This window comes from Nyctereutes procyonoides, unplaced genomic scaffold (genome assembly GCF_905146905.1).
Source record: "Nyctereutes procyonoides isolate TBG_1078 unplaced genomic scaffold, NYPRO_anot_genome, whole genome shotgun sequence".
Classification (NCBI taxonomy): Eukaryota; Metazoa; Chordata; class Mammalia; order Carnivora; family Canidae; genus Nyctereutes; species Nyctereutes procyonoides.
In genome coordinates, this window is record NW_026575128.1 from 13821414 (window position 1) to 13838475 (window position 17062).

Here is a 17062-nt window from a genome sequence, read left to right on the forward strand (position 1 = left end):
GTGTATTAAATGCTTGGTAGAGTTTGGAGTGGTGAAGTGGTGGGGGTCCAAGCTGGGAGCCCAACTATTTGTGGTGAGTTGAAAGGAACTAACTAGGCTAAGGTAACAGAAATGGAGAAGAGGCAAGCCAAGGGCATCAGGGCAGAAAGAATAGTGTGTACAGAGTCACTGAGGCTTAAAGAGATTGGTGTGTCTGGAAACTCCACTTGTCTAGAAAATAGATTGAAGAGGAAGATTATGAGAAATGCGGTTGAGAGGTAAGCAAAGGCCAGATTTACTCAGTGATACTTACCAAGTGCCTATAATGTGCCAGGTGTATTCCAAGTGCTGACCCCACAGAGAGGAACAAAAAAAGTCATAGCACTTCAATTTTAGTAAATTGTTTCATATCTGCCCTGTATGCCAGTTTTTTTTTAATTTTAAACAAAGTATATAATAACTAATTAGACAATCTGTGGCTTTAAATAAAAATTATTTGTGGGTTTTATTCTGGAGGACCAAGCACGATCAATATTTTATTTTTCATGAAAAGGAAAAATACTCTTTAAAGACGGAAGAGAAAGCATTCTTTCAGGCCTCTGCCTTCAGGTTGGCAAATCTCTAAACCAGCCAGGAGATAGTTTCCCAAAGGAAAAGCCAAATATCACCTTATACTTCACCTGACATGTTCCTTTATCTTCTATTTCACTTTGAGCTTTTGAGTTGATTTAAGACTTAGGAAAACACCGTTTGCTGCTTATGAAAAAGATTTAAAATCATAGTCCACATAATAGCACTTGAAAGGTGGTTAAGAACTCATCTTGCATATGACCAGTTTGAGATAGGAAAAAAAGTATATTTAAGCATTTAGAGAGAGAACTGTTGATGTCACCTTGAGCATTAATGGAGTGAAGTTTATAAATCTTCACTGACTAATCAAAAAGCTCCTTAATTGCTCTGGTTATTACTTAGTATTTATTTATCACATGTATGCCTACTGAGCCCTTTTAGTACTTTACAACCATTCTTTCACTTAATTCTAAAAATCCTGTAAAGTATATTTTATCTCTATTATAGATGAGGAAACTGATCTCAAAGAATTTGAGTAATTTACTCAGGATCACAGTAAGTTACAGAGTTGAGATACAAGCTCACTTCTTTCTGCTAATACTTATCATTTTTAGCCATCTGACTTTTAAAAGTTGTACTGCCAGTAGTGAAATAGCCCCAGTAAAAATGGTGCTTTAGTATTAAAAATGTACATTTACATAAACCATGTAGCTGGTAGATAGGAATTCAGCCATCCTACCAGGATCACTTCTATTAATCTGTCTTCCTTCATACTGTAAGATAATTTTTTCATCTTGGAGTCAAGATGGCTATTATCATTCTTGTTTTTGCTTTTAGTGGAATCTAATCAGAAAAGCTCATTCCAAGAAATTCCCAAACTTAATGAAGAACTACTCAGCAATCAAAAGCAAGTTGAGAAGATTGAATCTGGGGAGCTGGGCCTGAACAAAGTCTGGATCAACATCACAGAAATGAATAAGCAGGTAGCATATGTGTGATTTTATTTCTGCGTAAGCTGTGAATGTTTAATTTTGTTTGTTTAGTATGCGTTTGTAGTTACAGAGCACTCCTGATTGTTTTACTTTTTGAAATCATGTTTTGCATACTGTGATCCCAGCACATTAAGGTCAGGTAAAATGGGTAATAGTTGTACATTTACCAGATATATAAGATGTTAGCCCTTTCTGCAAAGAAATGGTCTTATCAAGTAGAGTAGTTTGGAAGGAGTTGGAGATTCTTGAGTCACCTTTTCCTTAGGAGCAGTGTGGGATAAAATAAGAGAAAGAGTGTCATTCTAACCTCGAGGAAAAATGGGTAGTCTCTTTGTATTAGATAATGAGAGCTTACTTTGTTTAATAGAGTTCACAAACTTACAGCCTTGGGTACAATGCTATACACTGGAGTAACACAAATCTGTAAACCATCCATAGCTAATGATAGTTATTCTAGAGTACCACAGCAGGAGGAGCAGAGTTGGTTAAATACCTTGGCCAGGCAAGCAAGCCTAGAGCAAAAACTTTTCCAGTCCCCAAATTGGCCAGATCTCAGTAGGCATTGATTCCAAAAGAGGGATTCTCCCAGAGGGAAAGGGCTAATGCAAAGGAGATTGATCAAGCATCTCCTGTGTAAAAGGTGCCAGAGTTGCCATGAGGTACTGTAGCCGCTGTTCTCGGTTTTTGCAGTTTAGTTAAAAAAAGATGTGTGTTGGGGGCAGCCCAGGTGGCTCAGCGGTTTAGCACCGCCTTCAGCCCAGGCCTGATCCTGGAGACCCAGGATTGAGTCCCACATCAGGCTCTCTGCATGGAAGCCTGCTTCTCCCTCTGCCTGTGTCTCTGCCTCTCTCTCTCTCTCTCTCTCTCTCTCTCTCTCTCTCTCTGTGTGTGTCTCTCATGAATAAATAAATAAAATCTTAAAAAAAAATATGTGTGTTGGCAAGAAAACTCGAGTACAGAAAGAATGGTACAGCTGCAGAGTGCTTAAAAATAGATGCACCATCTTCATTGGGGCTAAGAAGGTATTCTCTTCAGAATGGAGTGCCAAAGTTCAGAATCAGCCATTGGCAGGGAGCACTGTGCTCTAATAAAGTGCTTACCCACATTTCTGAAGCTACTGCCAGCTTTCAGCAGCAGTGTGGGAGTGGGGCAGGTCAGCACTTAAGTCCAGGGGTCAGTGGTGTGCAACAGTGGCCTGCAACAATCGCTTTCAGATTTTGCCTGCAACCCACAAAAAGAAATGTTTTATGTCATTACCCACTAAACACATACCTACATACATACATGTATAACTGAAATAAAAGTTTCTGAAAACAATAACTTACCCTTAGTATGTCTTATGATATCTTCTATTAAGTTCTATTTCCTTTTAATATTATTCAAAGAATAACTGACAGGTTGTAGCACTCAGTATCTGCTCATTATCACTTATCTTTGAACTCCAAGTAATTAGAGAAAAGCGAGTAGTCACTCCCTTTTTATAAAAAGAATAGGATAAATTGTGAACTTGCTTTTATTGACAGCAAATTAGCAGTTTGGTCAGAGATTATATTAAGTGAAAACAGACCACAGTGAAGCACTGAGAAGTAATTTATTAGCATAACCTCACTGGGGCAAGCCGTGGATTCCATTGAGTCTGTCATGGAGAATGCTGTTCTGAGGCAAGGATGAAATCTTTCAAGATGAAGAGTCAATGTCAGCTCTGTCTCATCTTGTTTGTGTAAATCAGCATTGTGGAAAGAATCAAAAGGGGAAATGGGTACTCGGTGTGAGAGGACACACAGGTTTTCAAGTCTTTGCTACATATTTTGGCTTTTGAGATCTTATTAACCAGGAATCTAACAACAAAGGAATCATTTTGTTCTTGGCCTGGCTCTTTTAGTGCAAGAAGTACATGGGAAAGCAGGTATACAAGAAAAGTTTACTCTAGTTCCAGGACTTCTTATATATAACAGGGAGACATTGAACTGAAACTCTTACCATTTTAGTCTCCGTATATCTTCACAGATGAGGGGACTGACTGCTGAGACCAGCCTGAAACAGAGGAATTCTCTGCTAGTGTGGGCACAGGAGGGTGGTGGTAGTGAAGTAAACTTTATATTGTTCCAAGGGGGGAGCTCATCACTCTGTGAATGATTTTCTGAAATTAATGTCTGTGTATATCTGATGGTCTGTTCAAGGAAAAGGGATATGTTCTAAATTAGAATAGCTATAAAAATAAAATTGGTATTTAACTATGTTACTATGTCTAAGGGTAACTGTCAGCTAAGATGGCTTTTATTGGCAAATTATGTTTAATTTTTTTTTTGACAATGGATTGGCAAATTATGTTTTAAAGAGTAATTCAAAAGTGACTTAAACAAACAAACAAACAAAAAAGTGACTTAAACAGGGATGCCTGGGTGGCTCAGTGGTTGAGTGTCTGCCTTTGGCTCAGGGCATGATCCCGGATTCCCCGGATCGAGATTCACATCGGGCTTCCCGCAAGGAGCCTGCTTCTTCCTCTGCCTATGTCTCTGCCTCTCTCTCTCTCTCTCTCTCTCTCTCTCGTGAATAAATAAATAAAATCTTTTTTTTTTTTTTTTAAGTGGCTTAGGGCAGCCCGGGTGGCTCAGCAGTTTAGCACCGCCTTCAGCCCAGGGCCTGATCCTGGAGACCTGGGATCAAATCCCATGTCAGGCTCCCTGTATGGAGCCTGCTTCTCCCTCTGCCTCTCTCTCTCTCTCTCTCTGTCTCTGTCTCTGTCTCTCATGAATAAATTTTAAAAATCTTAAAAAAAAAAGTGGCTTAAACAATAAGAAAATGGATTATATCACTTAATGAGAACTTCCTTATCCCAATGTAAAGTTGAAATTAATGCCACCTGGGGGGGGAAGCCATTAGTTTGAAATAAGTTAAAATCCAATTTTGCATTGAAAACCTTTAATAGCTAAAATCTCACTTTTCTGTTTTACTCATGAAACCTCTGATTTCATACCTGTAGCCATTCTCAACCACTATAGGGAGTCTCTTCTCCCTTCTTTGAAGACTGTAACTCAACAGTTGTTTAATGAGCTACTTGTATGGGCCTTGGATTCAAAGCCAAAAATGATAATTCCTGCCCCCAAGGCTCTTACAGCCAAATAGAGGAGACAGAAAAGTAAACAATTGTAAAATAGCTTGATGAGCAATAAGAGTCAGGTCCAGATGAGTGCTATGGGGCATTTTTAAGGATGTTTTTAACCAGAGGTCAGACAAGCTTCTCAGATATCTTGAGCTGAGTCCTGACCGGCACATAGTGTTGGCCAGGTGAATTCTGCAGAAAGAGGGAGTGCATCATCGTTAAAGCATCAATAGAATTGATCCTCATTTGCAGATTCCATATTTGTGAATTTGCCTATTTGCTAAAATTTGTCTGCAACCCCCAAATCTATATCTGTGGTGCTTTCATAGTCATTCACTGACAGGTGTACAATGACAGAATATTTGAGTCACTCAACACAGACATTTCCAATGGATGTCAAGCAAGGTGACACTCTGCCTTGTTTCGACTCTCCTAGTATAAACAGGTTTCCTTTTCAAATTATATTTAGTGTCATGTTTTCATACTTTTGTGGGTTTATTTATTTATTTATTTATTTATTTATTTATTTATTTATTTATGATTCTACTGCTTGAAATGTCCCTCAAGCGTAATGCTGAAGTACTGGTTAGTATTCCTAAGTGCAAGAAGGCTGTGATGTGCCTTATATAGAAAATATGTGTGTTAGATAAGCTTCAGGCATGAGTTCAGCAATGCACACTTAATAAGATGTCTTTAAACAGAAACACATATAAAACAAGGTTATATATTATATTGATCAGTTGACAAAAATGTGACCAGACAGTTCTCAAGAACCTAAGCCTATACTTCCCTTAGGAGTAGTGGTTCAGTATTCACTAATTCAGTGTTTGCTGCAACTTTCTAGAGCATAACTATTGTGAATAATGAGAATTTACTGTATGTCCAAAAGGATAGAAAAATGAAAAACAGTGTGTTCAGGGAATTTTAGTAGTTCATTATAGTTATAGTTTGGTGAAAAGAGGCTAGAAATACGGATATGTCAACAAGAGCCATATCAAGAAGGATCTTGAGTGACCTTCTATAGTATGCTCTCTATCTCGTGGCTCTCAGTCCTGATACCCTTTTTTTTTTTTTAGTCCTGATACTTTATAGTTATTTGTATATACATCTAATTTTACTAGAAGGTTATATACTGTACTTGTGAGCTTTAAGCATGATGATGATGGTGATAACTGCCATTCATTAAATGTTTTCTTTGTGTAGGCCACTGTTAGATGCACTTACATGTGAGATCTCCTTTTTTGCTTCTATAACCCTATGAAATAGGAAATGGTATCTCCATTTTACAGATAAGAAAACTGAGGCTCAAAGAGGTTAAGTAGTTAGCTCAAGGTTGCACAGCTGTGTGGCATTGCTAATATTAAAATATTTGAGGCATAGGAGCCTGTTTTCTTTTCAGTTTTCTATTCTGCCTTAAATCTTTTTTTTTTTTTTTTCTATTCTGCCTTAAATCTTTGTATCCTCTATCGGATGCAGTAGTTGCTCAGTAGATCAAGTTGAAAGGCTGCGATGTCAGGTCCCTACTAAGGCTTGTAATCATTCATCATTAATGATTAGCTGTTTTAGTAACTCTTTTACTTACTATTTAAAGAATCCTTAATTTTAACCCCAAAGTAAAAAAAAAAAGCAGCATTTCAGACTTTATAGTATAAAATGGTCTAATAAGCAAACGGTCTACAGTGGTTATTTTTAATTCTGCTAATGAAAAGTCATGTAATATGCATAAAAGTCATGATTCATCTTTTGGCTGGAATGTAGGTTTTTTTCCTAATGATTTCTACTTAATTCAACTTTTTAGACTCTTTGAACTACATTGTGTGACTTTTAGAGATAAATTCTGTAATGCTTGAATCTGATCTGACATTCTAGAATGTCTACCCAGAGACTAGAGCAGTGCCAGAGATAGTAAAAGGAGAGTGCCCCTTGTCTCTCCATTCTAGTTCCATATGTAGCTTTGCTGTACTTTTCCATAGATATTGACATTACTTTACTCTCAAAGAGGAATGCCGAAAGATGGAATCCAGTTTTGCAGTTTTATGGGAATGTAGCTGAGTCCTAGTGACCAGTGTGGAGTTCAGGTCTTGTAAATGAGTAAGAAGGCCTAAGTTATGTTTGGTAATTGGAGAGCTAATTGTCAGCTATCCAGGGCATACTCTTTCATGGAGGCAGCTTATCCCCTCCCTGGAGTGTTTGGGGCATGGGGAGAAGTGGACCGGTATTTCACTTTATCCTACTTGCATTACTTTCATCTGCTCCTCTGGTTTTGGGTGGAAGTGGTAGCTGCCTCCAGCCACAATGGCCATTACCATTCTTGAGATGCTTCTGATTAGCCTCAGGATATTGTAGTACCTGAGAGAATAGTTTCTACCTAGATCACTCCACCCAAAACATGGCTTGCACCTTTTAGGAACGGCCAGTTATCAGTGGAAAGAGTTTACTCCCTTAGGTGGCCTAAAGGTAATCACACAATTGATAGGGCATTTGGAATAACCATATTCTTTTTTTTTTTGGAATAACCATATTCTTGGCCATCAAGTTGGTATTGAGTCATTCGTATACATACTTCGGGGCACTGAGTTAAAACATACCTGAGGGAAGGCCTCCTTCCTCACACTTTATGATTGAGCATGTTAAGATAGTCTTGGAAGGCCCAGTGAAGGGCGTGGAAGAAAAGGCCAGCCTAGGAAATCTATTAAAGCCTCCAGAGTCTTGTCTTTTTCCTGTATGTATATTTCTTTCCCATCTTTTGTCTTTGAAATTTTGTGAATAATATGTGAATGTATTCTTATATAAGATTTAAACAATAAAATATATAACGAACTCTTATGAAAATTCCCCTTCAACCTCATCTCTGTATGTTCCCCCAACACACACAGACATTTCTGGTCCCCATAGGTGTCCACTGCCATGAGTCTGGGCTGCATTCTTCCATGATTTTCTATCAAAATCATAATAGCTTTTCATAAGAATTAGCTTATGGGTAAGTGTGTGTGTGTGTGTGTGTGTGTGTGTGTGTGTGTGAGAGAGAGAGAGAGAGAGAGAGAGAGAGAGAGAGAGAGACCAAATGGATAGAGTCATTCAGTATATATTGTTCCACAAGATGCTTTGTTCACTCTGAATATATCTCCACATCCTTAGCAATAGACACTTAGATGGTTTCTAGTGTTTTGCTGTTACAAATAGGGAAACAGTAGATACTCTTGTGTATATATCTTTGTGCACTTGAGCAAGTAATATGTAGATAGATTTCTAGAAATGAAATTGCTAAATTAAAGAATATAAACACTCAAATTTTGACAGATACTCCTAGATAACAGGTCTTCTCCAATTTGCATTCCCATTAACAGTGCATAAGAATGCCTATTTCCTTTGAGTCCTTTTCAGAACCTCAGTATTGTATCTTTTTAAAGATATGGATTAAAACAACCTTCGTGATACAATTGCTACTCTTAAGAGGCTTATAGTTTGCTGAGAGTATCTCTCTGTGGGGTGAGATTTCTCACCCATTTTGTTTTTAAATTTTTATTTTTATTTATTTTTTTATTTATTTATGATAGTCACAGAGAGAGAAAGAGAGAGAGGCAGAGACACAGGCAGAGGGAGAAGCAGGCTCCATGCACCGGGAGCCCGATGTGGGATTCGATCCAGCGTCTCCAGGATCGCGCCCCGGGCCAAAGGCAGGCGCCAAACCGCTGCGCCACCCAGGGATCCCACCCATTTTGTTTTTAAATTCAGAGTTGGAATGTTGAAAATTAGTCTGAAGATTTTGGAGAATTTACATGTTTAAGTGCTTATTAAATTTCACTATTAAGAAACTAACACTAATTGGTATTTTTGTTTGTACCACGTACTGTGCCAAGAGCTTTAATTATATATCTCATTTAATCCTTATGGCCTGTATGAGTCATCTGTCACCATATTACATTTATCCCAGAACTTTGTAACTTAACACAACAAACATTTATTGCCTCACAGTTTCTGTGGGTCAGGAACCTGAATGCTGCTTAGAGTGGTTCTGGCTAGGATCTCTTTAAGGTCTAGGCCAAGGCCGCATCAACTGAAGGCTTTCCTGGGACTAGAGAATCTTCACCCACATGGGTATTGGCACCAGATCTTAGTTCCTCACAATGTGGGCTTCTCCATGGGGCTGCTTGAGTGTTCTCATAACACAGCAGCTGGCTTCTACAAGTGAGTGATCCAAAAGGAATCCAGGAGGGAAGCCCTGGTGCTTTTAATGACCTAGTCTCTGGCAGCCCAGGTGGCTCAGCAGTTTAGTGCCACCTTCAGTCCAGGGCCTGATCCTGGAGTCCCGGGATCGAGCCCCACATCAGGCTCCCTGCATGGAGCCTGCTTCTCCCTCTGCCTGTGTCTCTGCCTTTCTCTCTCTCTGTGTCTCTCATGAATAAATAAATAAAATCTTAAAAAAAAAAAAATGACTTAGTTTCCCGAGTTGCCCATTGTCACTTCCACTTTATTATGTAGGGACAGACCACACTCAAGGGAAGGGGGGTTAGGTTCCAGCTATTGAAGGGAAGACTATCAAAGAATTTGTAGACATATTTTAAAACATCCCTATGGATGATTGTTGTTAAACAGTTTTTATTGTTTAAGCCATTTTACTGGGGAGAAAAATGCGTTGACTGCTTATTTATGCTTTTCTCCTCCTTCCTGGCGTCTACCCTCTACTCTGCTTGGACTAGTCTTCTCACTGTCCCTCCTAGACAGTGTTCTTTCTCAGGCATACATTCATTCAGTGAATACTTAACTGGTGTATGTCTGTATGCCAGGTAGATGATGGAAGATGTTTAAACAGACAAGGTCCGTGATGTCATGGAGCTTATGGTCTAGTGGAAGAGAGAAATCCTTAATCAAGTAATCACACAAATAAATAAATCATTGTCACTTGGAGAAAGGTCATGAAGATAAAATATTCTTGGGCCTGTTCATGCTTTGTTCCCTTCTTATTTCCTAATGCCACACTCACCTATTTAACCTAGAAAGAAAACCTGTTTTACTTTTTATATGTATAAAGCTTACTTACTTCTCTATCTATTCGAGTCCTACTTCAGTGAAGCCTGTCCCATTCAGCCTACACAAATATTCTTTCCTCTGAACTTTTTTTCAGCATCACATCTAGTACATAATTATTTCTTTAATGTTACCTATCTCTACCTCCCTCTCTACCCCCCTCTCCTGGTCTCTCCCTCCTCTTCTCCCTTTCTCACTCCCATTATATGTTCCTACCACCCAACCTTCTTCCCATTCTTTAAATATGCCAAGCTCTTCTTTGCACTGGGGCATTTGCCCTAGTAGTTCCCCCCGTGTAATAAAGCCTTCTTGGGGGGGGGGGAGTAGCTACCTGGTCACTCATCAGGTCACCTTATTTTAATTTTCTTCTAGTGCACCCAATTATCCAGTATATTTCTTATATGAAATTGTCTTTCTCCTTGCACTAAAATGTAAATACCACAAGATCATTGACATCTGTATTAATTCACCACTGGTATGGAATAGGTCTCATTTGTTGCAGTAATGAATGAATGAAAAAATGTCCTGAAGCCTCTGAATATACTCTTCCTAACAGGAAAGAGGGAAAGAGGACTGAGTTCCTGGGCTCCTTACTAGACTTCCTGGTTCAGAACACTCTGCTTTTTGCTCCAGGAACTCTGTTGAACTTCTTTGCTAGTGCTTAATCCAATACTTTTCTTTGTTTTTCTTTCACCTTCTACTAGGATGTAAGCTCCTTAAGAGCAAAACCTCATGGTCTTGTTTGCCACTGTCTCCACAATGCCTGCAGCAGTGCCTAGCACAGAGATGCCCAGCACTGGTTGAAGGAAAGAATAAGGGATCAGGTTTACTTTATGTGCTATCCATCTGCCACCTGTCATGATGTTAGGCACATAACAGAATGCCAGAAACTTTAGTGGTTACTGTATGAGGCCATTCTGAATATAACTGCTACTGGTAGATTTGTGTCCCATCCTAGAATTCAGGACAGGAAAGCAGTTTGGAACTAAGAATCTTTCAAGACTGTTTTGAGCCATACTACAAAGGTGTTAGAATATGATCTCTGCAGCCTGAAATTGTGTATTATATAGGTTTCCTCAGTCCTCATTCCAGAGAGAAGTCAGGCTTTTTAGAATTCTACCCCTAAGTAGCAGAAGGGAAGATATGTTTTATTTTTATTCAGGTCCTATTTTAATACATGTACTACATCAGTCAGCACATCAGTGGGTATTTATTGGGCCCCTTCAGTACAGAGTAATACTTTGGTTGAGCTATTGAGTTTGAAATATTAATCACATTGTTAAACCGAAACTGAATCCCCAAGTAATCTAAAGTGTTGTACAAGTTCCTGTAGACTATATTTTGTGATGATGGGCTTTTACTTAATGTATTTTCCCACTTGGTCAGGAACAAAAGTTCAGTAAATAACCAAGGTGTTATTTTTTATCAAAATGAAATCTTTCAGGGGTCCTTGATCATTAGGTTTCTCCCTGTCCAATTGTTGAAGGATTGTGTTGTAATCTCTGTAACTTAAGATTTTGAATCTGGTAGCTGTCAGAAGTAAGGTAAAGAATGATACTTGCCTTTCTGTCTTTGGCACTGGTGTTTAATTTGGGCAGGGAAAGGGGCGCCTGAGTAGCACAGTTGGTTAAGTGTCCAACTCTTGGTTTCGGCTTAGGTCATGATCTCAGGGTCCTAAGGTCATCGGGCTCCGTGCTCAGCACAGAAGCTGTTTGGGTTTCTCTTTCCCTCTCCCTTTGTCCCTCTCCTCCCATTTTTTCTCTCTTTCTCTCCCCCTCTCTCAAATAAATAAATAAATAAATTTTTAAAAATGGGGCAGGGAAAGAAGAGGTATTACTGCTGTCTTCCAGATCTCGGTTCTGTCCAAGGGTGTTTTTTTTTTTTTTAAAGATCTTATTCGTTTATTCATGAGAGACACACAGAGAGAGGCAGAGACATAGACAGAGGGAGAAGCAGGTTCCCTGCAGCGAGCCCAATGCAGAACTCGATCCTAAGACCCCGGGATCACAATCAGAGCCAAAGGCAGATGCTCAACCTCTGAGCCACCCAGGCATCCCAAGTCCAAGAGTATTGTAGTTCTCTACTCTTTGAGCTGACAGGGTATAATGTCTGGATCACAGAAACCATAAAAGCCAAGGGCGCCTTGATATCATCAGCTAGAGTCTGTGCAGTAAGCATTCATTCTCCAAATCCTCTTTTCATTATTAATCTCTTTCAGATTTCTCTGTTGACTTCTGCGGTAAACCACCTGAAAGCCAACGTTAAGTCAGCCGCAGACTTAATTAGTCTGCCTGCTACTGTAGAGGGACTTCAGAAGGTAAGTGCTGCATGTGGGCACTAAGATTAACCTGTTGCTGTCATTTTAGCTTCTAACAAGTTTTTTTCTGAAAGCATGGCATTTGAAATTAGCTGCTCCAAGAAGGCAGTAATAGAATATATCATTTTGTTCTAAGCAGTTCAGAACCTGTTTTGGTTTGGTTAAATTGGGCCTTTAATTTGCAACAGGTGAGTTTAGTTGTGGTTTTTATGGATTTACATCTTTTTATTTGGCTCTCTGAATCCCCGAATTTCTCTACTAAGACTCTTAGGTTAACATACATGGGTTTGCTTCTCATCATTTGCCTTCTCAATTCATCATCCAAAATGTCTTCATGAGGGCAGCCTGGGTGGCTCAACGGTTTAGAGCCACCTTCAGCCCAGGGCCTGATCCTGAGATCCGGGATCAAGTCCTATATCAGACTCCCTGCATGGAGCCTGCTTCTCCCTCTGCCTGTGTTGTGTCTCTGCCTCTCTCTCTCTCTCTGTGTGTCTCATGAATAAATAATCTTTTAAAAAAAAAATGTCTTCATGAAAGCAGACCAACTATAGAAGAGAGTTGCTCTAAATTGCTATTTTTTTCATGTTTGAGAAAGAGGTTTTTAAAAAAATAATAATTGGGGGAAGTGCAAAAATTAAAAGTTTAGGATATGATAAGTGTTGGCAAGGATGTGGAGAAAAAGAAAGAAACTTTCAAACACTCCTCCTGGGAGCATAAATTGGTAAAAAGCATTTTGGAAAACAATATATATTATTTTATAAAGGTAAAGGTGTACATTCTCTGAGCAGTTCACTTTTATGTACCCTAAACTCTAGGGCCTAGGCAAGAAATAATTTGGAATTTCCATTTACTTGATCCCTAAGATTCTGGACCAAAGCAGGAGGCAGTGACCAACCAAATAATATGCAGCAATATGTAGAGCTGGATGGGGAGAGTGGATAGGGGTAGGAAGGAATAAAAAGATGCCTAATTGGGACACAAGCAACATTAACCCCTGCAGCAGGAAATGGAAAAAGGGATGTTGGAGGAAAGGAACCCTAAAAACTGGGTGTCAAATCTAAGGTCTTTGACTTTTCAAATTTAGTGTATAAAAAGTTTGATTTGACTGTATACCAGGTTCTATAAACATATAAATTGTTTCCACAAAGGAGTAAAGAACTCCTGTGCCACTTGCAGAAACAGAACTTGGTATTTTGTAGCCACACCATCTGTGTGTGTCAGTCTCCATAGTTTGCTGTTTATCCAAGATCGTCATATGCTTACAACTTAAACGGCGGGGGCGGGGCTGGGGGGGTGGCCTGAGGAGGCAGAGAGATAACTATGATGAGGCAAAGTCTTCTTGCCATTATTCCCAAGGGTCAAATGGAAAAAAGGTAGGCATCTGTGGTCTTTAATGCAGAAGCAACTCTGGCAGTCTAGCATTAGAAAAGGACATTGGTTTATTGCATTAATTAATTCAGTAAACATTTGTGGCACTTCCTCCAGTTTGTGCCAGGCACTTTGCAGTTGGTGAGAATACTAGTTTCAGGGTTTTGCTCTAGAGTTCACATGGCTCTGTCAGCTGCTTCCTTAAAAAAAAAAAATCTTGAACAAGAGCTTACTATCTTGCATCCTAATGGGCTCATACATCCAGCAAGCGAGGATCATCTAACAGTAGATGTCTTTGAATGCCTGTAGCTTCTGTAGCAACAGAGCTCGCATAGATAACATCCCAGTTTAGAGACTTCTAAGAGTGTATGTTTTCACTTTGCAAAACTGTGTGCTTATATGTCAGATTCTACTTTTAATACAAGTGGCTCCATTTTGAAGTGGAAGATCATCCCAAATACCTGATCTCAGTGTATCTCATGATTTTTTTTAAGTGTTGAAAATGTCATCTCTTGGTCTTTTGGGTTCTTAGCTGTCACTATAATAGAAACAACCTAGGTTAAAAATACTAATGTATTTAGTATAAAACTATAAAACCGTCAGTAGATCTTAATGAGAGGCCAGCACCCACCAAATAGTAACACTCTTTTAGATGTCATCCCTTAGGGCAGGCCTTTTTAAAATGATGGTATCTAAATCATATTTCCCCAGTCCCTAGTCCAGTTGGACTCCTTAAGCCTAATTGAAGACAAAGTAAGTCACTACTGGCATCTCATTCCACTCAGCAGTTGCTGGTGGGATTCTAAAGCAAAAGAGTAACAAATGCTGCCAAATGTAATTTTTCCTTCATCTCTGAAACACTGGGCTTCTCAAAGCCAAAAATGGTTCCACTCATTGTCATTCAGAAATCATCATTTGTTCCTGACGTGATGACGGTCTAGTGTTAGCTGTGGCCTTCTGCTTGTCTACCATAGGGCTTGGTAAGGGCAGTTGTGGGAGACCCTTATCTCTGGGTCCCAAACTTAGGAACTAATTTTTTTGTTTGTTTGTTTCTTTTTTAAGAAAATTTGTTTTTTCTCTAGGAAAATCCTTTAAATTCAGAAAATTATTTGTTATATATAATTTTATATATACAGGTGACCCTTGAACATGATAGGTTTGAATTATGTGGTCCACATATGTGTTTTTTGGTTGTTGTTGTTGCTTTTTTTTTTTTTGAAATACAGTACAAACTGTAAATGTATTTTCTCTTATGATTTTCTTAACATTTTCTTTAGTTTACTTTTTGGTAAGAATACAGTATATAATACATACACAAAATATGTGTTAAATGTTTATGCTATTGGTAGGCTTCTCATCAACAGGCTATTAAAGTGTTTGGTGAGTTAGAAGTTATATGTAGATTTTTGACTGCAAAATCGAATAACTGTATTATTGAAGGGTCAACTGTATATAACCATAAACATGTATAGTTTCCTGTTAATTGTGTCTGCATAAGCTATGTGAAATTCAATTTGAAGGAACTTGAAATAATTAAAAAACTGACCTTCATTAGGTCAGTGTTTACTATAAAATAAAACACAGTGATAAACCACTGTACTCCTAAAAGAATGGCTAAAATTAAAAAGACTGAGGAGTTTTGATGAGGATATGAAGGAACTGGAATTCTACACTGCCGGTAGGAATGTAAAATGGTACAACCATTTTGGAACACATCTTGGCAGCTTTTAAAAAATTAAGCATTGGGACTCCTAGGTGGCTCAGTGGTTGAGTGTCTGCCTTCAGCTCAGGGTGTGATCCTGGAGTTCCGAGATCAAGTCCCACATCGGGCTCCCTGCAGGGAGCCTGCTTCTCCCTCTGCCTATGTCTCTACCTCTCCCTGTGTCTCTCATGAATAAATAAGTAAAAATCTTAAAAAAAAAAAAAGTTAAGCACATATCTACCGTATGATCAGCCATTCACATCCTAGACGTTATGCTGATGAAAAAGCATGCAATGAAGGGAAGTGAAAACATATGCCCACATAAATACTTGTACATGAATGACATGAGTGTTGATAGCAGCTTTATTTGTACTAATCAAATACTGGGAACAACCTAAATGTCCATCAACAGGTGAGTAGTTAAAACTGTGATGTATCCATATAATGGAATGCTTCTCAGCAACAAGCTAAGTGGCTACAGCCTGTATAAATCTTAAAAGATGAAGCCAAGTGAAAGAAGCTATACCCCCAAAAAAAAGAAAACAAAAAACCTCCACATACTCATTCACTGATCCTATTTATACAAAATTCTAGAACATGCAAACAGATATGTAGTGGATCGGTGGCTGCCTGGGGGCAAGGGAGGGAAAAATCACAAAGGGGTCTGAGGAAACTTGGGGTGATGGACGTTTATTATCTAAATTTTGCTAATGGTTTCCTAGGTATATATGTCAAATCTTACCAAGCTGTAACTTTTGAATATGTGCCCCTTCACTGTGTCAATTATATCTTAGTAAAGCTATTACAAATCTTAAAAAGGAAAAGACACTGGTCTTATGACATGTTTCTTTTCAGAGTGTAGCTACCATTGGCAACACTTTAAACAGTGTCCATCTTGCTGTGGAGGCAATACAGAAGACTGTGGACGAACACAAGAAAACCATGGAGTCACTGCAGAGTGACATGGTAAGGAAATCTACAAATGCTGCAGGAAATCTGCATTCCGCCTATCCTCTTCTCTGCAGTAGGAGTAATGCCATCTTCCCATTCATCTGAACAGACCCTACCATGCACCTTTTATAGTGGAGGAAATAACAGCAGTAAGATACAGTTCCTGGATGGAATGGATAGGAAGGAAATGGAGAAGAAAAGGGAAGTGTGGGATCCCTGGGTGGCGCAGCGGTTTAGCGCCTGCCTTTGGCCCAGGGCGCAATCCTGGAGACCCGGGATCGAATCCCACGTCGGGCTCCCTGCATGGAGCCTGCTTCTCCCCCTGCCTCTCTCTCTCTCTCTCTCTCTCTCTCTCTCTCTCTCTCTCTCTCTCTCTGTGTGTGTGTGTGTGTGTGTGTGTGTGACTATCATGAATAAATAAATAAATAAATATGAATGTGTGTGTGTGACTATCGTGAATAAATAAATAAATAAAATCTTTAAAAAAAAGAAAAGAAAAGGGAAGTGTCATAGGATTGATAACAATCACCCTAAACTTAGTGGCTTAAAGCAACACGTTATTTCTCACTCTTCTGTAGGTCAGGAATTTGGACAGACTCTCAGACTTTGTAGCGAAGAGAAGCCAAGTAAAGAGGACTTTAGAAATACAAGGCCAACTGGGATGTTCCAGCTCCAGCCAGACTCCCAGTTGAATGCAGCCGTGTGTGTGTGTGTGTGTGAGTGAGTGAGTGAGAAAGAGAGAGAGAGACAGACAGACAGACAGAAACAGACAAACTTCGGCACCACGTGAAACAGAAAAATACCGCCACCCCACTGAGCCAAGTCAACCCACAGAATCTTGGGAAATGAAAATTGTTTTAGCCACAAAGTTTGGAGATGATATGTTATGCGGCTGCAGATAACTGAGACAGAAGCAAACCCCTGCAGTGATCAAAAAATGTTTTCAAATGTCTCTTAGTGTTATGTGAGTGTAAACAGTCTCTAGTCAGAGGCCATAATTAATTACCTAGTGAGTACTCCACTCCATCAAAGATTTACGAAGGGTGAACAGG

General features: G+C 39.2%; 1 protein-coding gene across 2 annotated transcripts in view; it reads left to right on the forward strand.

The window, feature by feature from the left end:
* Positions 1 to 17062, forward strand: part of EFCAB14 (EF-hand calcium binding domain 14) — a 42181-nt gene that overhangs the window by 7460 nt on the left and 17659 nt on the right. For both annotated transcript variants that reach the window (XM_055341563.1, XM_055341564.1), the window contains exons 3-5: positions 1387 to 1532; positions 11891 to 11989; positions 15915 to 16025. In XM_055341563.1, coding sequence (XP_055197538.1) covers positions 1387 to 1532; positions 11891 to 11989; positions 15915 to 16025 — 356 coding nt within the window. The remainder of the gene's footprint in view (positions 1 to 1386; positions 1533 to 11890; positions 11990 to 15914; positions 16026 to 17062) is intronic.